The sequence below is a fragment of the Anolis sagrei genome, chromosome 6, assembly GCF_037176765.1.
Source record: "Anolis sagrei isolate rAnoSag1 chromosome 6, rAnoSag1.mat, whole genome shotgun sequence".
NCBI lineage: Eukaryota > Metazoa > Chordata > Lepidosauria > Squamata > Dactyloidae > Anolis > Anolis sagrei.
Window position 1 is genome coordinate 113,738,126 of NC_090026.1, and position 23,564 is coordinate 113,761,689.

General features: G+C 37.4%; 1 protein-coding gene across 13 annotated transcripts in view; it reads right to left on the reverse strand.

Moving 5' to 3' along the window:
• Positions 1-23,564, reverse strand: part of PARD3 (par-3 family cell polarity regulator) — a 620,400-nt gene that overhangs the window by 340,100 nt on the left and 256,736 nt on the right. For all 13 annotated transcript variants that reach the window (XM_067470360.1, XM_067470359.1, XM_060782524.2 and 10 more), the window contains one exon: positions 6,502-6,680. In XM_067470360.1, the coding sequence (XP_067326461.1) occupies positions 6,502-6,680 (179 nt within the window). The remainder of the gene's footprint in view (positions 1-6,501; positions 6,681-23,564) is intronic.

Sequence of the window (23,564 nt, forward strand, 5' to 3'; positions counted from 1 at the left end):
CTATGGCACATTATAGGTAGTGTTGCTTATAATATGAGCTATCAGAGATAATAGATTATTTCTGTAATCTGAATACTTCTGGAATGTGTTCAGAAATGTTTGCCTCATGGACCTAACCTACCTTGATCAAATTAAGAGTCACACCTCCAGTTAGTTTCACAGCTATGAAGAACTCCTGCAGAATGCCATCTTGCAGTATGGCATTGAGGGGCAAGAGGAGCCCATGGTCACATTCTGCCCTCAAGGGCATTTATGGGGCACTAGATCCTCCCCAAACTCAATGTTTGGTTCCACCAGAGTCTGCCCACAAAAACAGCAAGAAGACCCTGAAGTCTCCATGGAGAGCAATTCAACCTCTAATATAATACGGTGATCTCATTTGTCACTTTGGCAGCTTTGGGTAGTTCCCATATCAGTGAAATTGAGAAAATGTTCTGTATTTTAGTCAACCCCTTCAAGGAGATATCCAAGGCACTTAATCTTATCCCTCAAAGAGGTTCAGCACCCTGGATAGCACCTGTAAGCAATGATTAAAACCAGAACTAATCCACTGACTTTATGTGCTAGCCAATTAAAATCTACTTCCTATGACTTCAGGTCCACCTCATCTAATGTGAAGGGTGGTGTGATAGGACTGCAACTTCACTATATGGTTTCCCCTCTTCTAGCATCTCTTTCATTTATAGAAGCACACTTTTATTCTCCATGTTGGAATATAAATATGTTTATTCCTAAAAGAAATACTCTGTAATGATTTGCATTCTGTAACAGCGCTCATTTGGGACAGCGCTCATTTGCTGGAGATGTATCCCAGAGTGGTGAAAATATTGTCGTTGGGTAGATATGACTAGGTCTTTTGTACAGCACTTATAGTGGTATGTTTTCCCCTTATGACTCCTGGAATTTCTGTTTGATAAGGCACTATATCCATAATTCTAAATAACTTTCAAAACTACAGATCCCAGGACTCCATAGCATGGAGCTATTTCAGTTAAAATGTTTTGAGCATGCTTCAACTATGTAGTGTTTAAAAAGATCTCAATTTATCAGAATTTAAACTCATTAGAAGTGAGTTACATAGCTTTGAAAAACAGGATGCTCAGTCTCCAATTCAGTTCAGTTTACACCTTGATCATGACCATCTTAGTATTCTGGTTATTGGTTTTTATTGTGTATTGTTTGAGTGAGTTTTAATGCTGCTGTTTTACATCATTATGTTCTATAAAATTGTGTTTTATTTAATTGTTGTGCTTTGCTCTATTTTATTTTAATGTTGTTTTCTTGTTTTTGTTTTTAATTGATTGTTTTGTTTTGATGTTCTGTAGACATTCTGATGCAGGTGTAAGCCTCCCTGACTCCCTTCAGGGAGATGGAGGCGAGGTATAAGAATAAAGTTGTTGCTGTTGTTGTTGTTGTTGTTGTTATTCTTGTTATCAGTTGTGAAATGTGATTCTGCAGCAAACAAAATGTTATTGTAGCCTTCATTAATAAAACATAGATTCCAAGTCAAAAGAAGAAATAGTCCCACTATATTCTGCACCGCTCAGGCCTCATCTGGAGTGCAGCATTTAATTCTGAGAGTCTAAGTTCTTTCTATATAGACAAGTTAGAGCAAGTTAAGAGAAGAACAACAATGATGTATGAAGAACTAAATATATCAGGAAATATTGAAGGAGATGGCTATATTCATCTTTGTGAAGAGAAGACAGCAATGGAATCAACAAGGAGGAGCCTCCTCCTGTGGAATCTTCAAAAATATATTGGACAGCTAGCTGCTAGGTTTGCTGTAATTAGATTTCCTGCATTAAGTGGGCGGTTGGACTCAACGGCCCATGAGCTCCCTTCCAACTCTTATGATTCTGTTTATATGAAGATACAGACACACATATATATGCAGACTTTAATAATCTATGAGCTTCTAGCTACTTTCAGGTTTTGAGGGATTTTTGGAGAGAATGGAGGATGCTTACTTTTTAGCAACCGAGTAAGCATCCTCAACTTCCCCCAAAATATACAATGGGCAGAAAACTGATCACCCAATTTTACAGTTTCAATCATTTCCACATGTTTATAAGAAGCTCCAAATGGCACACTGGAAATAACTAAAAGAATCATAACTTAAAAAAATATTTTAAAAGCCTTGTATGATTTTGCAAACAAAGGTTTGCAGCTTAAAATTAAAAATTCCAACTTAGCGCCCTAAGTCTCAGGTTTATGTCTAGCAGCTTTTTGGAATGTCTTACTGCTCTGTGGGTTGTAGTTTTCAAAATAACAGCTTCAAAGGGAGAAAAATAGAATTTGAGGCATGGTGTGAAGGGAGGATTAATCCTGTTCTTCAAACAAAAATCCCCCTTCCCAAATGTTCTATTATTGTCATCATTGTCCATTCTATCAATCAGTCCATTTTTATTGCTCTAACATTCAAAAGATAAATACACAAAGATTTATTATTCCCATAGACTGCCATCTTTCAAAAGATTAATTGTTATTATGTAGGAAAACAAATTTTAAGGAGATAACATTATCAATATCTGTTGTACAATACCACATTATTTCTCCCTTCTTTCTGATTTAAGGCTCCCCTGTGTCTGGATTTCCCATCACTATGCTACATCAATTGGATTTCTTTTTATCTTGGTCACCCTGCTCATTTGTAGTGATATGTTGCTCTGGTACAGTTCAGAAAAACATTTTGAGAGAGAGAAAAACAAGCATACTTAATTGCTCTAAAGAGATGGAACTATATTTAAAATGGGAGGTGTCTTAAAACCAATGACTGACATATCGGAGCTCTTATACTTAATGGTGAAAAATACTCTAAAAACTCACCATATTGTGGATCTGCCTAATGTTAGGATATTAAAACTTCTATGTTTCTTGAAATCCATTGTGTGTGATTCTGATGAAGAAAGGGGCCAATTAAAGAAGGAGTCAGGCAATGAGAGAGTGGCCACCATGAAAGCTCTCTATTGTGTTTTCAGCAAAAAAAATATATGCCTAAGACAGTGGTGAGACTGAGAGAAAGCCTTCTCTTGCAGATCTTAGGACTTCCATCAGATGAATCTGGGGAATATGTGGGGAAACAGGGGAAAGCATTATTTGCATGTAGAATTGTCTTGCTGTGTGGGATTCTGTCTTCTATAAAAAAGACTGAGAATTTACTTACTCCCAGCACACAGAATCACCTCATCCCGTCTCTAGCTCAATTATGCGTAGAGGAGACACAAGGCATCATTCTTAAGATGGACACCATTTCTATGGGCTCCTTTACTTTCCCTTACAAGGAGACACAATCTATTTGCCCCCAAAGAACTGGGAAATCGATGCTTCTGTTCGATGTTTTCTCTTATGTCTGATGTAACAAGCTGCATTTTCTATTTAATTTTAGTTAAGTAATAATTTGTTCTCATATGTTGGGTTGCCAAATTTCATTACTAAGGATGTTGTGTTTGAACATTGAATGCATTACTTTTATGTTTGGAATCTGCCCTGAGTCCCTCCAGGGAGAAAGGGAAGAATATAAATTATTTTATTATTATTATTTTATTATTACTCTCCCTCGTGTGTGGAAATGAGGGAGATGTTGCATGTGATGAAGTCCTTAAGAGCTCATTAAGCCTCGTGCAGAAAGACACACTTTTTCAAAAAGTTTTAATCTCAAAACATACAGGACTTTAAATGTATTGGCCAGATAAGTTATTTAAGTGATGGAGTTATATGTTCCCTATAACCTCTCTGAGTTGGGAACCTGGTATACGGTATAATATACAGTAATGTGAAGCAAGAGTGAATTCTCTGAATTTTTATTTTATCTTTCAAGAGTTTTTTTCATTTGTGTTTGAAATGCCACTAATTAAAAGTACAGGGAAAAAGTACAAAGGATACATCATGAAAGATTTAAATGAGGAGGAAAGCAGTAACTAGGAATATATATATATATATATATATATATATATATATATATATATATATATATATATATTACTGAGGATTCTCCTTCACCCTCCTTCTCTTTACCTCCTTTACTTCCTCTTTTGGCTTAAAATTCCCCAAATGGGTCAACCTTCTAAAGATATTGCTATAAATTCTTGTTATGTAGACATAACAAAAAAATAATTAATGCCTTATTTATACAGCATCTGAGGAGTAATTTCAAAGTACATGCAAATATGAATTTTAGCTATTAACCACAAAGTAATGTTCAATATGTTTCGCCTGGAAATTGATTTTTATAACCATGTTTTGAAAATGAAGAAATAGCAAGCTCTTGTTTCTTTTTTTAAAAAAGTATTTCTACAGTCAGAATTAGGTCAAAGAAAGGAGAATGCAAGAATGAAACAAATCCCAAAAATGTCTTTGAAGTCCTCTCTTTAAGAATAAAGGTACATAGGAAAACAAGCTTCATGCTGATTTCTTTAGTCACAAGTATTATTGCTCATGTGGAGACATTGAACTCATAGAAAATATGCAGAGAGAGCAAAAATACAACAGACACTGTGAGTCATTTTGTCTTGGAAGTTTACATAAAGTAATGGAACTCTTTGGAGATATCCGCCCCCCTCCCCCTTGTCTAGCCATGGGCCTTAAAAAGAACTGGAGCAATAAAGAATGGGTAGACTATTAAGAACTGCCTTGGATATTTGATAAAAGCAGGAGAAATTCAAATTAGAAGTGGAACTATTTCTTTAGGCTCACAGGAAAAGGTCAAAAAACATCTTCAAAATATATGTTTGCAAAGATCACAGACCCTACACCTTACAATTAATAGTGGACCATTGATATCAGATAAAACATTCTGGACAAGATTGAATCTTGACCCCATCCAAGAAGTCATTTTGCCACATGTCCATGAGCTTATCTGGAAATCCAAAAGTCCTCCAAAATCCCAAATTGTCAACATGAGTGGCTGAAACCTTTGCTTTCTGATGGTTCAATGTACACAAATTATCTTCAGGCTAGGTGTATAAGGTATATATGAAAAATAAATGTTTTTATTTGTTCCTCATCTCTGAGATATCTCATTATGTACATATATGACAATACAGGTATTCCAAAATCCCGCAAATCCAAAATACTTCTGGATCCCAAGCACTTTGGCTAAGGGATATTCCACATTTATTTTTCATTCACCATTTTGAGAAACAAGGGAGATGTCATTCACATGTCCTACAAATCCATTGTCTATACTATCCTACTAGTACCCTGTGATATGTTTTAAAAGATTTTCTTGGTCTTCTTTGTTAAGGTTTCTGTAAAACTGGCAGTAAGTTTTGTGTGAGATCACTACCTTCCCTGTGTGTGGAATCACTACCAGGTGTGTTAAGAGAAAAAGGACTCATTCTGGTGGTTATTATACACAGGCTACATGGATGTGCTCTTTAGGGTCAGTAGGTTTGGGGCATTCCCAGTGGGGTATAACCGAGTGCCTATTGGGATACATGTTTGATCTCCCTTGCTTGCTCTCCGGGGACGGAAATTGGAGAAGCCATGCCATCTGTGTTCGTATGACTGTATACAAAGAATATGTGAGTTCTGTTACTCTGAAGGACTGTTATTTTGATGCAATGCCACAAGCTTATTTCACTGTTTTGAACTCTGCTGAACAAGAGTAAATTTACATTTCCTTTTCATATGTTGCTACTGTGTCTTTGATAGACAAGCTTCTATATTAACCACAACATTCTTGGCCTCTACCTGGTAATTTTGTGGGAACCTGGTGTCTATCATAGGCCTAATTTTGCAAGAGCATCTATCAACAATACATCCAACAATGTAATCATATCAACTATGCAAGAAACAGCTTGGTTTTTTTTAAGTCTTCTAAATCTCTGCCACTGCTACTATAATACTTATAACTTATGTGAAATCATCAACATAAGTATAAAAGAACAGGGTCTAGCATTCAGCTGCTTCCCAGTTCACATGGTCTCTCATACTGAAAACCATTGCCCTAAGAGGAAACTTCGACAGCAGAGATTGTTGAATCGAATTGAGAACATCCATGGTTAGAAATCCTGCCTAATGCAGATGTATTTCTCATCTTGCCAGAACTAGAAAGGAGCCATGTGACATTGGATCAGAGTCTATCTCTGATTTTACAGCACTTCAAACTCTTTTTATTTATGCAGATGCACAAAATGAATAGTAAAGGAATGACACTTATCTCTTAAGAAATTCCATCACTTCCTTGGAATGAAGGTTTTATGCAGCTCTATAAGAGCTCAAATGGGAAAAGAAAAAATGCACACTTACTACATGTTTTTGTTGTTGTTGATCAAAGGCTGTGTATTTTCATACACATAAAAATGCTGACTGGCTGAACCTTGCGAAAAATTGAACATGTTCTATATTGGTTCTGTTAGCCATTTTAAAAATTGTTATTTGGATTCTATGATTTTCGATAATAGTTTTTTTTTTCCATAACTGGACATCCTAATAAATAAATGACAAGGAAATATCAGTTCTTCATCTGATATTTTCTCTGAAGTAAGAAGATAATACCTTTCTTTCATGACTCCTTGGCCCTCCAGGTGCATTCTGCTTGAGGAAACCTGCAGTCGTTGACCATCTTGTGGGGTTTTTCCGAGAAGGCTCTTCCGAAGTGAAATTGTTCTCACTGACTGATGTTGAAAGGCCAACTAATGCAGGATCACTGCTGCGCCGTACATGAAGAGGCATATCTGAAACGATAAAAAGCAAAGGCGCTGAAGATTTAAGGCCTTATTTCTTCCCCAATTAAGTTAGGAAATTGTACAACTCCCATTTCGAGACTAAAAGGCTGAGTTTGTCTGAAACCAGCATGATGGCACAGAATTGGAAGAAGTCCCCAGTGAGTTATCTACCACAGTCAACTGACTTAAAGAAGGATAATTTGTATTAAATCATTCCTGGGGAATACTTGCTCAGCATCCCTTGAAGAAACAAATTGAAGTTCTTCAAGTTCTCTGGCTCACTCATGCTGAAATCTCAACAGCCCTTCTAGTGAAGATGCTCTAGTGAAGAGCAAAAAATTACTGATTTTTACAGTTACAAGCAAGAAGCTATACAACTTATCTGAATTGCATGCTCCCATGCAATTTGAGTTTTATTTAGAACTTCATAATTCACACTGTAGTTTGAGTGGATGAAACAATGGAGTCATACGCTACTATTTTTCCAGTGGCCATCCTGGCCAGGTGATTCTGGCAGTTGTCCTCCAAAAAGTTGCTCTTTCAAGCTGCATGTTGCTCACAACCAAATTCATCAACCAAATTTCAGAAGTTAGACAAATTGATATTTGGGAATGTTTACATTTCATAATTACTATTGTGATGTTGAATATTCCACCACAACCTACAAATAAATACAGTGTGCAGGTTCAGTAACACATTAAAGCCATAGTTTAAGGAGAAGCAAATCAGCAGTGACATACTCTCTGTCTCATCTTCACATATGATGGAAGGAAATCTTCTGCTTTAGAAGAAAATTGGGAAGTTTGTACTCCATACATTTTGTCCTACAACTCCCATCCAAGAACTATCATTAATGGATTATGAGGGTTCGTGTGTGATGAATTGCCTACCTTTTAGGCCAGGGAAAAGCTCAGGAAGTAAGCCCAAGTATTTTGGCAGCCATTTTGTAAGATGGTGCAGGGAGGCAGCCATCTTAAAGTACTCATTTCCTAGAGGAGGCGGAGCTTAGGAGCAGCCTGGAGGGAAATGTGGAGAGCCTTTGTGATTGGCTGGGAGAAAGTGGGTGGAGCTTAGTGAGTGCAGGAAAAAATTGCCTGAAAGGGTGCATTTTAAAATCTGGCAGTTTAGTCTGGGTCTGAATGTTGAAGAAGAGAGTTAGGTTTTGGGAGAGAGTTAGGAGAGGAGAAGTTAGTGAAGCCAAAGTGGTTAGTTAGAAAAGATAGATCGCTATTAGTGAAGAATAGCTGGTAGATAGCATAGTGGTGGGATCTCCAAACTAATGGTGATCCTCTTTACATAATAGATTCCCCTCACTTATTACACCATACTTAAAGAACTATGGAACTATCTGAAGGGTCAAATGTTCAACGTTCATTGGAAGATTTTGTTCTACCCTTAAATGTGTTTAATGAACCAGGATTGAAATGTGATTTGATATCCTGGTTTGTTCCCTAACCATTTTCATTCATGTCTTCATACTGCAGAGGCTGCTGGCATTCATCCTTTATGCATTTCAAGAGACAAATAAATGGAAATGGCACACACTGTCAACAGATGAAACATAGTCTTCAAGCTCCTTATTACACGGTAGCCATCAGATGCCTTGATCAAGACTGAAATTCTTATTGTAATTGGCACACATCCAACAGAGCACCATGGGTCCAACCCATAAGAGTTTATATAGACTAAAGATATTGTGATGTTGAATATTTGTTTAGCAGCACAATTTCCTGCCTTTAAACCTTTTCTGTAACAAGCATCACCCAAGAGAACCCAAAATCAGCACATTCTCAAGCGTGCTATGGGGAAACAGGAAAAATAAGTAAAAATGAAAAATGCATTTTATTTCCATTAGGCTGTCTCTTTTCCCTGTTTAAACACCATACTTTTTTATTACATTCCACAATGTTCAACAAAGAAAACACATTAGAAGAGTTATGTTTCCTTGCTAATGAGGCAGAATGTAATATAAAAATGGAACAAAAATAATTAGAGGCATATATCAAGAACTATCTATTATTTCTTACCTAATAGCACACAGTTTATATGCTTCAGTGAGGTTTCCAAGCATATTAAACAGTCTTACAAATTGCTACGGCCAACTTCAAGCCATGAGTTTGTGTTCTTCCATTCATGGTTCCAACTGCTAGTAAGCAGAACCGGACCTAGTGTGGAGTGGACACTAAAGCACCAAAAGCATAGTTCAATGCATGGTAGGAAATTCCTTTTTTAGACTATAGTTCCCAGAATCCTTCAACCAACAGTGCCCTGACCATTCTGGAAGTTATAATAAAAAAACAACTTCTGAAAACTCTCGTTACACGAAGAAGTAGCTGCCTACTTCAATTTGGGGTCAAAACTACCAATAATTGGTTTTTATGGGTGACAAGTGTTTTTACTATTACTTTGTCATGCTTAAAAAAGGAGGAAGTGAGGGTTTAACCAAGTTCCATATAATGAACGTTTCTCTATCTGTGGGGCAACAGAGGTAGAGGATATTATACATGTACTGTTTAGTTGTATTTTGTACAACAAAGAGAGAAATCAATACCTCGGACCATTCAGTATACAGAAGACTCACTGGGATCCCCATATCAAAACTACATTCTTAATGGCTGGCCAGAATGCTAAGATAACACACCAAACAGCCCTTTTCCTTCATAAAGCAACGCAGCTGAGAACTGTGTATCTGGAGGAGATTAGGGTAAACTGTAGGAGTGATGCAGATATCTGAAGTGGCTTGGGATTGTGCAATCGCTGGTCTATTTTAACTTTTGTTTTAACCTTCGTTTTTAATTTTTGTGGTTTGAAATTTTACCTTGGCATTTTAAGGATGATATTTTTAATTCAGTTCTTGTGGGTTTTTCGGGCTATATGGCCATGTTCTAGAGGCATTTCTCCTTAGGAGAAATGCCTCTAGAACATGGCCATATAGCCCGAAAAAACCCACAAGAACTGAGTGATTCCGGCCATGAAAGCCTTCGACAATATATTTTTAATTATTTTTAACTTAAATCAAGTTTGAATGTATGTTAGTTCACTATTATGGGAGTCTTAGGATAGTGATTATTGTTTATTTGTGTACATTTCTGTTTTTGTTTTTAATGTTGATATGGTCAGTGGACTAATCAATAAACTTTGCTGTGCTTTGAGGAAGTGAGGGGGAGAAAAACAGAAATGTGGCAACACCTTAAAGACTAACTGGGTTTTATTTTAGCATGAGCTTTTGTGGATGTAAAATTTTAATGTCTTCTACAGTCTTTCCCCTAATAATTCTAGACAGGGGAGTAATTCAATAGACCAGTTGAATTAACAATTGGGGTAAGTATTCACTGGCCATTTAAGAACTTTGTTCAACTTATCTACTTTTGTCAGTGCTAGGAATTGTATTTTGGCCACCAAATTTGTGTTTTCTACTGCTATTACAGACTGAGTTGATGGTAAGCCCCTACAGTCCTAAGATCTCCTTCTTGGATGTTAGTCAGAAACCTTATCAGAACTACAAAATAAGGACTGACAGATCGCAGGTCCTGACCTTCTATCTCCAGTTTCTATGGGTCATCTCCAGAGAGAAAACAAGAGTAGGTGCAAGCTCTAAGCAAGACGGGGAAAAAGATTGTGTGTAAAGCCATTGAAGCAGCATCCTGCTACACTTCGCAAGAATCTCAATGTTAACTTAGATAGCTTCCTCCTTCCATTCAAATTATTGTACCACCAGAATTCAGTATTTTTTGCATCCACTTACTGACTAGGTTAGTTTAAGTGTTTCTTAAGCAAGAAGTAATAACCTCATTTCAATTTCCAACAGGGAATTAAAGAAGATAGACGCAGTTACTGGAAAATATCTTTCCCGTGTTCTCACCAAGCAAGCCTATGATGGTGGCAGCGAAAGCCCTCCATCATAGATCTTAAGATTCTGATAAGTCTGCATACAGATATATATAGTCTTTCAGATAGCCTGGATCTAAGCCATATAGGACGTTATAGGTCATGACTAGCACTTTGAATTGTACTCTGAAAAGAATTGGTAGCCAGAGGAGATCTCTTTTAACAAGGATGTTACATGTTCCCTTTGTGCACGGGTGGTCCTATTTTTTCACTAGATTAACAAAAGTATTCATGACAGGTTGAAAACTGAATAAAGATATCCAAAATGAAAGGCCACATCCATAAATGTTCCCCTTCTCTTTTATATCAAAATCTGAACTTGCCCATTCTTATGTATTTTGCTGCTGTTGTTGAAATCCAAGTGCCTTTGAAAAAGGGATCCCCAAATTATAATATGTATCAGAAGAAATCAAAAATAATGAAGCTGGTAATAATACCTTCACTGATTAGCTTTTGATTCTCAAAATCATATTTCAGATTCCACGGCAGTATAATGAGACACTTAAATACTCCTTCCTTGCTTCTTTACATGTGCCCCCCTCACCCAAAAGATTTATACAAATGGCTAATGAGAAGATATGACATGAAAACCCTATCTGCAGCCAGCATGAAGTCTTTCCTCAGCCTGAATCTATATTCAAATGTCAGCGATTAGTGCTAATATCCATACTTTACCAACAAAAGTCAATCAGGAAGCCTAATTGCTTAAACATATCTGAAATGCACTCTGGTACTACAAAAAAACAACAACATTCATGTATCATTTTATTAAGGCTAGAATTCCAGTAAAGTACAGATACTCGTATGTTTGTGTGTACATGTGTGTGTGTCCGTCTGTCTATCTATATCCGCACAAAAATATTTTCTACATAAAATACAGCCCTTTCTGCATATAATACACACCATCACCAAAACACCATCACCAAACAAAATTGATCTTATTCAGGCATACTTTACTTTAAAGCACTTTATTTTAGAGTACTTGGCAAATATGGTGCTTTTTAATTACACTACAGCCCCATTTTGTTACTCGCATTTAGCCTGTTTACAGAATTTATGTACTTCTGACAACTTTTCATTTATTATTTTAATTTCTGTGTTATTTATTTAGACCAGTCATTCTTAACCTGTGAGCCATTGACCATCAGTGGGCAGCGAGGACAAAAATCTGGTCCATGAGCCTCCTTCCTCTTTATTTATTTTATTTTATTTATTTCTGCTCCTTTCGCACCGCCTGCCTCTCTTTCGCTGTTGCGGATCCTGGCATATGTTCTGTATCAGAAACTAGAGCTGGTGTGGTCTGTTCAATGCAATTTTCTGAATCAGCACCCCAAACCAAATCTAAAGTTGACCAATAACTGATTTGTAACCCTTTAGGTACTAATGTTGGAGCGTGGTCCCTGGCTAAAAAAAAAGGTTGGGAACCAGTGATTTACACCTAGTGCTATTTCATACTTAAGAATTGACACTGTAAATATTTTTTTAGGTTTTTATATTCATCAGCAAATGAAAAAAAAAAAGCTGTGATTTGATTAAAGGTAATATTCACTTTACAATTGTGGTCTGGAACCTAATCCACTCACTGTATTAGCAAGGTATTCCTGCATATTCATTCATTTTATTCTCTGGTTAATCACTAGTATTGGTGGGTGTCATTACGTTTCCTTTACCTCCCACTGCTTGCAATCCCTTCCCTCCCAACCCCAACTAACCTCCTCTACTACCTACAACTCTTTCTACTATATAAAAAATAAGAAGACAAATAGCACAATATTAAGTGCTTCTTTATTTTTAAAAATGACTATATGTCATTTTTAAGTTTATTTAACGTACAGAATTCAGAATGTTCTTCTGTGTTAAAAATAAATCAAAGAATAAAGAGATTTTAAATAATTAAAATGCCAGACAAAGGCGTGCGTAGGCCCAGTACAGTGTCACAAATTCCTGGATGATGGCAGATAGCGTTTGATGTCTAAGGTTGCTTTGAAGAGCGGATAAAACAGCAATGAACTCTAATCACACGGCTTCAAATTCTCTGTGGCACTAATGCACTGTAAATATTGATTTGCTTCTGGAGCCAAGGTGCATTTTTAAATAAGCACTTGAAATGGGAAATCTAGTAACACATTGGAGAAGATTTTTTAAAAAAATTGGAAAAATAAAATAAAGATGTACAGGGGCTTAAGTACTTTCGCTAGCATTCTCATTAGTATTAACTCAGTAGTTAGATAAATGAAATATGAAAGGGAAATTTTGTAAACACATGCAGTGGAAGAGAAGATTTCTGATTATATAAGCCATTATCTATAGTTAAAACCACAAAAGAGAGTAAGATTGGTAAGATAAGAGAGTAGCTGCTTTGAGTCTTTGTGGAGAGAAAAAGCGGGATATAAATAAACATAACAATAACAACAAGAAAGAGTGGTGATAGTATTAAAGATAATTTCTTGGTAACCGGATTACAGTTGGCCTTCCACATATATGTTAAGCATTCACAGATTTTATTATTGCAGATTAATATATTTTCTTTTGCCTCCATTGCTGTCCAAAACTATTATTAACAAAGAATTTGATAACACCAGGGGTACAAAAAGAAATAAAATTGTGATTGCCTCACTTATTCATATAGACAAGACATGAGGGAAGGGGATGGGATCAGTGGACATGACCTGCATGTATATTCACTCTCTAGTTCATACACGCTGGTGGAAATGGAGAAGTGATTTAAACAGGAAGGTGGAAATATATTGCCTCAGTTGTGTGGATGGAAACGCAAAAGGGGATGGGAGCAGAGTGCACAAGAAGTTGCTCACTTGTACAATGTGAGGGGAAAAGAAGACGGGACAAGAAGAGGGCATGAACACATTTGCTCACTTGTGCAACGTGAAGAGCAGTTGGGATGAGTATCCTCTTTCTCCCCCTGTTAGATCACCCCCTTTCTCTCCTACAACCCATGAGCACTGAGTAAGCAAGCGAGAAAATGCCCACGTGGTCAAGTCCAACCATCCCATCAGTATATTTTGTGAGTGAAATACAGTATAGGCAGCCTAAATATATTTCTGATTTGCAATCCTAGCCCTCACAAATGTGGAGGGCCATCCATAATAATGAAAAATATGTGCCCTCTCATACTCACAAATTTTACAATGCTGTATTTATAAGGTTACAATATGTATGTATTTATTTCTCTGCAGTTTATGACAAAAAACATGTTACTGTAGACTCTACAACATAGGGCAATGATGGTAAAGCAGCAGCCCTTGACATACTGATGAAAAATGTCCATCATCCTTCACCACTAGACATGTTGGCTTAGGAGACCAATACCACATGCTCTGAATTCAAATGAACTCTAAAAGAAGGAAGTCCCCTAGAGCTCATCCCACAATACATCTTGCAAGTTGGGAATTTTATATTTATTAGAAAGAAAAGACATGATAGGGACATTCCTAATCTGCTGCTCTCCATCTGAAAATGCACTTGAATGTAGTAATGAGCACTTGCTTTTTTGAAGCTGAAAAAAACAAATTATCAACAGGTCAGTCCTAAATCCCCTAATTTATCATAAAATATGTTTTGCTAAGGCAAGGTAAAAGCCATCATTTCCCCTTCATGCTCGTCTCGAAACCTCGGTTGCTGAATATTCAACAGCTCAACTTGCCAGCATTTAGCTGGTTTGAGCATTCCCTCTGAGCACGCCACTCTCCACTTCAAACTTCAACCATAACTCTGACAACCAAGCAAATCAAATTCCATGCAACAGCAGTTTCCTAGGTAACCAAGCACAGACACCAACTGTGCAAAGGAAAAACATCGAAAACCTGCAGCATTCTACTTGGGCATTAGGTATATAAATCATCGAGACCACCGCCAAACTCCAGAAACACTACAATGAATAAATTCAGATTTTTAATCCATTCATGCTTGGCAGAACATGTAAAAAGAAAATGAATCAGGATCATGACATTGTTAAGAACTATGAGAGGACAAATATGATAAAGCTGAAGCATTGCTGTCCAAGCATTGGAGACTGTCTAAGATTTAAGTTAAGAATGGAGCACTGTTAATCATAATCTTACTTACTCTCCAAAATGATGAGGCTTTACCTACAGTTCTTGGGTTCTTCTTAGCTTCTCTGGATCAATTTAAACAATCAACTAATTAACTTCTCTCTCCAGCATGACATGTTGTTAAGTCCTTGATGAATTCATCTTATTTGCATAACCTGAGCAATATTGTCCATCTTGAGTTCTCTGTTCTATTTCTTAATTTTTTACTCCAGTTCCTTCCATGTATTTTACAAATGGTCCAATCACTGACCAAATTCTGAAATCCTTAGTTTCAAGCATTTGTCTTCAGATTGTATCCTATGGATGCATGATGTGCCACTTGTTTATGCAAATGGAAACATCTGGACCTTATGAGTTTTTTATGCATGCATAAAACATAATGCACAGTGGAAGCTGTGTAATTACACAGTATTCATAAACATACGCACCTACTACTTCATAAGTAATTTTCAATATACTTCTGAATTCATCTGTTCGGAATTAATCACATATTGATCTGAGTACGTAGACTTTACAAACAAGTTCAAATATGATGCATCATAGTAAAAATAGTTGTTGCAATCTAAATTATCTCAGATACAAACATGAACACTGAAATTACTGACACACCTTTGATCTTGTATAAGGAGAAAGGTGGAATATGAACTAACTAAATCAACAGGTATATAGGTAAATTATTGTTCTTTGGTTAACCATTTTAACCTGTTGGAAGACTGCTCATTGGAGTAGGGGGATTACTGAGATGTAACAACTGGGAAGAATCTAATGCTCTTCATAACCTTGACATAGTTTTACTCAGAATCTGTGTATTTCCTGGTGTTCATAAACTGAATAAAAGAAAAAAATCAATCCATAATACACATTTTAATTTTTAGGATACTTTGGCCATTATCCATCAGCTCAACTGGAAACAAGTGCACAACAATACTTTGGACACCAGTTCTTCACGGATCCCAAAACCTGTCTTTGAAGGTCTGGAAAATGCTCTAGAGCTATACTCTCTTAGTTTCAATGGCTGCAGAAAGAAGAGATCTCATTTTGTTACAACACTGTAACATTTGTTACGACACTGGCCTAAGAAAAACAAGTCATGTTGTTCCTTTTCAAAAGATACAAATATGCGGAAATCGATGTAACCCATTGAACAATACAGCTCACGTATAATAGAGCGTATTTTATCCTAATGAAACAGTTATTGAAAGTCACCTGGGAAAACAATAGATTTACCAGGCCAAGTCTGAAATCCAATCACTTTTAGTTTACATTAGAATTTAGAAAGCTTCCTGATATTGTGGCTACTCTGGTCCAGCCTATTGACTTTTCGATCTGTGTATTCAGTTGCAGTTTGTATTTCATAATGAGGGTAGAGCCTCAAGATGTTTTAAGAATAGCTAATGTTAGGGGAAGAAGTATGCCCAGATGCCAATGGAAATGTTCTCCTAAAACAGATTAACCAAGTCAAAATGTCCAAATTATTACACAGATTTCCTTGAATTTCTAATTTTAAAATGCATCTCTCTGTGTATTATCTCATCTATTAAACTGTGGCCTTAAGTGGCAAAAATGGCTCCCAGGGTTGAGACAAAAAATACAATTCAAATTAAATAAAAGGTAAAATAGGTCAAAGATCAAAGATAAAGAATTGCATCAATAAAAAGGGAAAAATATATTTCAACTATCACCCATCCTGGAATATGATGAGCCCTTCTACATAATATGGCTTTTCCATGCCATTAATATTTTTTTCCTATAGGTGTTATGGTTTTACTCAGACAAAAAGACAACTATAGAGCCATGTAAGGAACAGCTGCAACCAATGATGAACTAAGATTCATGGTGAGTCCTATGGGTAGTTCATTGGCAGTTCAAGGCTACCTCTTTTCACATATTATTTTTCCTTTTTTGTTTTATACTGTTTGATATTGTAATTCAAGTTTACAAAATCAACAATCATTGTTATGGAACTGCAAATTTGCTATATGACTCTGAATACATTGCTAGGTCTCCAACATATCAGTACTTCAAGATCAACTAACAGCTGTTTATGTCAACAGACTGACTTGGTGCATTCAAACAAGGAAAAAAAACTTCACAATAACCTTGCCTTGAATCTAACTGTACTGCTGGAAGAACAACTTTGGAAATGGATAAAGGGGAATTCTCCTGTAGCACAGCACCACCCCCAGGATACTGACAAACCTTCCCAAATAAACCTGAAACATTAAGTATAAACAAAGTTCAGCAAGAGAGCAAAGAGTGGGGAAGAATAATGCAAGTCTCTAGTAGTCAGGTGGGCTTTGTGCTGATAACTGCCATTGATTAGGAGGAGACTAGGCTTGATATTAATCAATTAGATTAACAATAATTTATCGACATCTGGTAAAATATGTCATCTCTAGGCATCTTCTAGGTCCTCTTGGGCCAAAAGTCCTGCTTTTCAGTAGAGTTCCCTATTTTCTATGACCTCATGTATCCATGCAGTAACCTATGAAACCATTGATCAAATGTCCTATTACAACAACTGGCCAAAAATCTACAATAACACCCAATCACTTGTTCAAATATGTATCAATCTAAGTAGATCTTCAGAAAGAATAATAGCATCCTGACACAGAAACTAGTAACTCAACACAGTTTTCAAAACATGGTTCCCTTTATGCAAGGCTATTGTTGTTGCCTAAGTTGGCAATACTTCCTTTGCATTCAGACGGATTTAGGAGCAATCCCTCAAACATCTGTTTTAGAGAAGGAATCTCTTTGAAAGTAGCATGATTGTGCAATATTTTGGAGAATCGATGCTCATCAGATTAGGCAATAACGGGAAAAAGTAGTCAGCCTCAATTCATACACTAATTGTATGAACAGGATAAGAACACTGAAGAAGCATCGGGGTCTTGCATTTACCTTTATCCTCAAAATCACATCATTTTATTGCTTCTGCGATTATCATCATTAAAAAACTGTTTTATAATATAAAATTATAGTGCTATGATTCCACTTGAACTGCCAGCTGCATTCTATGGAATCTGATGGAGTTTATAGTCTGATAAGGCACTAGAGCAGTGGGTCTCAACCTGTGGGTCCCCAGATGTTTTGGCCTTCAACTCCCAGAAATCCTAACAGCTGGTCAGCAGACTGGGATTTCTGGGAGTTGTAGCCCAAAACACCTAAGAGCAGTGGTTCTCAACCTGGGGTCCCCAGATGTTTTGGCCTTCAACTCCCAGAAATCCCAACAGCTTGTAAACTGGCTGGGATTTCTGGGAGTTGTAGGCCAAAAACATCTGGGGACCCCAGGTTGAGAACCACTGGCCTAAGAGCTTTCTGACTCAAAATTCTAAATAGCTCCCTGCTGCATGGAAAATGCCAAGACTGCACAGGATATTGTCTTGGTAATTAAAGTGGAATCATAGTGCTATTATTATGTTGTACGGAAAAACCAGTTTCCTAAAAGGAGTTCCTTACATAGTTTAGATTAGATTGTATAATTTGGGCTTTACACCAAAAGCCACTTTGACCAGACCTTGAAAGAAATGTTTATCAGTTCTCCAAATCCTTCAACCACTTTGATAACTGGGCATGATGCTTGGGACATTCAGAGGAAGGGGTTCATAAAAATCTTATTTGTTTAACCTATGTTTGTGGCTATAGATTTTAGGGGTAATATGTAAAGCAGCAGTAGTCTAAGTCGGTTTTTTATGCATCCATTGAGTTCTATGCCCAAATAATAATTTTCTTAAAACAACTATGTAAAACATATCCAATATCCCTTAAAGCTATTACAAAACTGAGGAACTGGAAATCAAAGTGAGCGCTCTCCCTTTTACTTTCAGAAACTAGGAAAGTTGCTGCAGAACAATTAACCCATGAGGCAAACGTACTTTGAGATAAGAGGCAAAAAAATGGGCATTTGAAGAATTTTCAGAAAATGACTAACATTCTTTCCACCCACAAGAACCGTTTTCTGGAATTTTAGATGAGGGGGAGGAGAACCGCATTATCTACCCTTCGCACACAGCATCCTTTGGAAGAAAAGCCAAATATCTTGTATCACAGGACAATTTGTAGCCCACACATAACTGTAGAGAATTAACATCTTCCTTACTTAACTTCATGTTATTTTTAAGCAAGCCTACCAATCGAAAATGCTTCACAAAGTCGACATTTCAGGCATCAAAGTGTATGCTGACCCTGATTTCCATGCCTAAAGATGTGGGTAGAATGATTACTGAGTTAATTTCACAAACTGTGAGGATAGTGAAAGGCGCATGAAAGTTCATGTGTCATAATAAACTTGCTAGTCTGCTCATTCTGCTGCAACAGGCTATCATAGTCACTCCTCTAGAAATGGGAGAGGCAGTGGTAAATGGAGGCATGTTTTAGGGGTGAGATGACCAGTTCTATCTCCTCCAGATTCAGGGCATACCATGCCAGTATTCCTGATAGGATCTGGAAGGAATGCTATGGACAACTAGGAGTTGCTTCTACTCACCTTCTCCCTCTCCCCCATTTTTGGAGGGAGTCGAATTTACAACCTTTGAAACTGGTGGAATTTCCCATTCATAATGTAAATTGAGTATCAAGCATAAAGGGGAAGTCAGTTTGTCACTGCAACTTGTCCCAGGAATAATTTACATAAATTGGCATGGTGGACCAACAGTTCAAGAGACATTTGGTCGAAGGTTGTTGTGAAGAAGAGCATATGTACTATCTTGCTCACAAAACTAGAGAAATGTTCCTACATGTTGGGACTTACCAGCTACGATGGCTAGTAGCCATACTAGTTAGGGAATTATTGGGATTATTGTTTCTTTTCTTTTATTCAAGTTTTGCTTTTTTCACCAAAATTACACAGACCCTTTTCAGTCTGTTTTCTGACTATATCAGAAACCTAGGAAGATGCCTTAATAAAAGGCTGTGGCATTGGTCCATTTAGTGTAGCCCTTACATTCTTAAAGAGCCCATGGATTTTCATAATTATCTTTCCATTAATACAATGTATCTCCTCACTGTGGGAAAGGGTTACAACCAATCACACTCCTCATTTTACTCTCAATGGGAGGAAAGTCAAGGTCTCTATGTATTTTCCTTTCAGATCATTTTTTAATCATTAAAGAATACTTAGGGTGTATCAACATTGTAGAATTAATGCAGTTTGAGAACACTTTAACTGCCTTGGCTTAATGCTATGGAATCCTGGGATTTACAGTTTGGTGAGGCACCAGCACTCTGTAGCAGAGAAGGCTAAAGACCTTGTAAAATTATAACTCCCATGATTTCGTAACATTGAGCCACAGCAGTTAAAGCAGCATTACACGGCATTAAATCTATAGTGTAGATGCACTCTGAGTCACTCAAACAGATGATGATTTCTTTTACAACCTTTAAAAAAAAGGGCTGTTCTCTGCAAAGCAGGGGACATTGGCAAACTCAGCCTACTTAGCTCAGTATGTTAGAAAAATCTACCTGGATTAAACACCTCCCTGAAACAAAAGAATTTTAACAAAAACACAGCATTTTTTCCCACTTAAAGTAGCACCCAAAAGCTATATAGCCATCACACAAAGAAATTGAGAGAATGCATATTAATATTATTTGACAAATCCAATTCCAAAGAGCTTGCTACAAACTTTAAAGAGAAAAACGTAATTTCCCAAAGTTACTGATAATGGACCAAGCAAATGGAGAACAATTACAATGGAAATTGGATGCCTCCAAAATGTAAATTGCATCCTAAATGAACAGTTCAGAAGGATTTTTTTGGTCTATTGCCACACAAACTTAACGCCACAAATGCTGGCTGACAGCATAATGAAATTTACACATCATATTTATTACGACTTATAATCATGTTCCCTAATACTGCCACTTCACATTTCATAAACAAATTAAAATATAGCTTGTATTTACTCTCAAAATTGGGTTGATATAGATATTAAGGGCCCCCCAGTGGCACAGCGAGTTTAACCGCTAAGCTGCTGAACTTGCTGACCAAAAGGTTGGCAGTTCAAATCTGGGAGACGCAGTGAGCTCCCATCGTTAGGTCCAGCTTCTGCCAAAGCAGTTAAAAACATGCAAATGTGAGCAGATCAATAGGTACCGCACTGGTGGGAAGATAACAGCGCTCCATGCAGTCATATTGGACACATGACTTTGGAAGTATTTACAGACAATGGCAGCTCTTCAGCTTAGAAATGGAGATGAGCATCACCCACCAGAGTTGGACAGGACTAGATTTTATATATATATACACATATATATATATATACATATATATATATAGAGAGAGAGAGAGAGAGAGAGAGAGATTACATAAAGTACTGAAGTAGGTCTTAAGATTTTGTTGAAGTATAACTCCCATCATCCCTCCCCATTAGCTAAAAAATCTGGTCAGAAATTCGTTTTTACCTGCTCTAATCAATAGCAAAGCTAGCATCCAGTGCAATGCCACAGTTGTCTTGTACTCAAATCAGATTGTCCTGTCCAAGAACTGAGTACAATATTATTAAGAAGCAACATGTTGAAGTCAGCACTGGACTGACTCTGGAGACTGGGGTTCAAATTCCTGCTCAGACATGAAAACCTTTTGAGTTACCTTATTTATTTATTTGCCATATTTATATACCGCCCCTCTCAGCCCAGAGGCGACTTGGGGCGGTTCACAGATTGGCAACAATTTGATACCTCAAAAATTATAACAAGTAAAACAATCATAAAATTATGTTAAAAATAATAGCATGATATAAAACTATAAAAAAAGTACAAAGCCTTAAAACATTATCGTGAGCGTCTCCATATCAAGTCATTATTCCATTGTGTTATCAAGTAGTTCCATAATTCCGTATAGCTATGCCGTATTTGGAAAGGCCTGCTGAAAAGGCCAGGTTTTCACCTTTTTTCAAAAATTTATGAGGGAAGGAGTCAATCTTATATCTCTAGGCAAAGCGTTCCACAGTTGAGGGGCCACCGTTGAGAAGGCCCTGTCTCTCGTCCCCACCAGACGCATCTGCAAGGAAGGCAGGACTGAGAGCAGGGCCTCCCCAGAAGATCTTAACGTCCTAGATGGTTCATAAGGAGAGATACGTTCAGATAAGTAAGTTGGACTGAAACAGTTTAGGGCTTTATAGGCTAAAGCCAGCACTCTGAATTGAAGCAAACAGGCAGCCAGTGGAGCTGGCGCAACAGAGAAGTTGTGGGCTCCCTGAGCGCTGCTCCTGTTAGCAACCTGGCTCGTTGGACCATTTGCAGCTTCCAAACAGTCTTGGGAGGCAACCCCACATAGAGTGCATTGCAGTAGTCTATTATCAAGTAGTTCCATAACCTTAGTCATGTTTCACTTTCTCTGCCTCAGAGGGAACCAAAGAAAACCACCATTTGAACAAATGTTGGTAATAAACCCCATGTTAGGTTCATCTTAGGGTCAGCGCAAGTTGGAAATGATCTGAAGGACAAAATAGGAAGAACAGGCCTTTTATTTTGTAAATGTAAATTGTATTTTTGCGAAATGATAATTCCATCAGAAAGGAGAACCATGCAAGACTGCAGAAAACCACAATTTTTCTGCATGAAAATATGTCTGTCTTCATTCCCCACCGCCATCACCCACCCCCCAAAAATAGTGCATGACTTATCAAGAATCTGCGACATGGCTCTCTTGCACTCTGAAATTTTAGCAAGAGAGATAACATTATTCCAGTTTCCTCTATAGTGCCGTTACAATGCCCCCAGGCTCCATCTCCCTGTATTCTCCTTGAAAGTATTATTTAAGCTTCACATCTTGATCTTGACATTTCCCCTTTGCTTTTGGCCACCAACCATAAACACGCATAAAGAAAATATGGGAACAGGATTTGGTGATGATATATAAGTTAAACAGGACCCCAACATAAGCCAGTGGTTGGAAACCGGAGACTTATGGTTGAAATCAAATAACAGGGACTGGAGTGAATAATGCAACGAAATAAAATACCATGTTGGGACATTGTGACATGAACCATCTTCCTGTGATTTGGGATTATATCCAAAGTCTGTTCACATTCAACCACAACCAGCACTGAAGTGGTGTATTTCCCTGGTTAAATTTTGCAACTCAAACATACTCTTATGGGAGGGAAATTACAAGATCTACAAAGAAAGGACCAAAGAGAAACAGCCTAGATTTACTGATGACATCACACTGTCAACAAAGATCCACATAATTAAAGCGATGGTATTCCCCATAGTAACCTATGGATGTGAGAGCAGGACCATAAGGAAGGCTGAGCGAAGGAAGATAGATGCTTTTGAACTGTGGTGATGGAGGAAAGTTCTGAGAGTGCCTTGGACCGCAAGAAGATCCAACCAGTCCATACTCCAGGAAATACGGCCTGACTGCTCATTGGAGGGAAGGATAGTAGAGGCAAAGATAAAGTACTTTCGCCACACACTGAGAAGACAAGAAAGCTTAGAGAAGACAATGATGCTAGGGAAAATGGAAGGAAAAGGGAAGAGGGGCCGACCAAGGGTAAAATGAATGGATGTATCCTTGAAGTGACTGGCTTGACTCTGAAGAAATTTGGGGGTTGTGACGGCCAACAGGGAGCTCTGGCATGGGCTGGTTCCATGAGGTCACGAAGAGTTGGAAGTGACTGAATGAATAAACCACAACAATAACAAGAATCTGCTCAGGTATTACTCACACACTTTGATCAACAGAGAAGCAGGGAAATGCTCTATCACACTGTTGTTGCTTTCCTGACTACACATGTAACAAATGACAGATTTTAGGATTTTTCATATGAGCAAAATCCATGTTTTCCAGATTTCTTGCTCATGCAGAGTTTTCACATGACCAAGAAGTTCCCCCCTATAAATGCTTTCTGTTTGAAGAAAGCAATGGAGGAGGCAAAGGTAGCATCTCCACTAGCTCTTGTGTTGATGGAAGTGAGGTGAATGATGG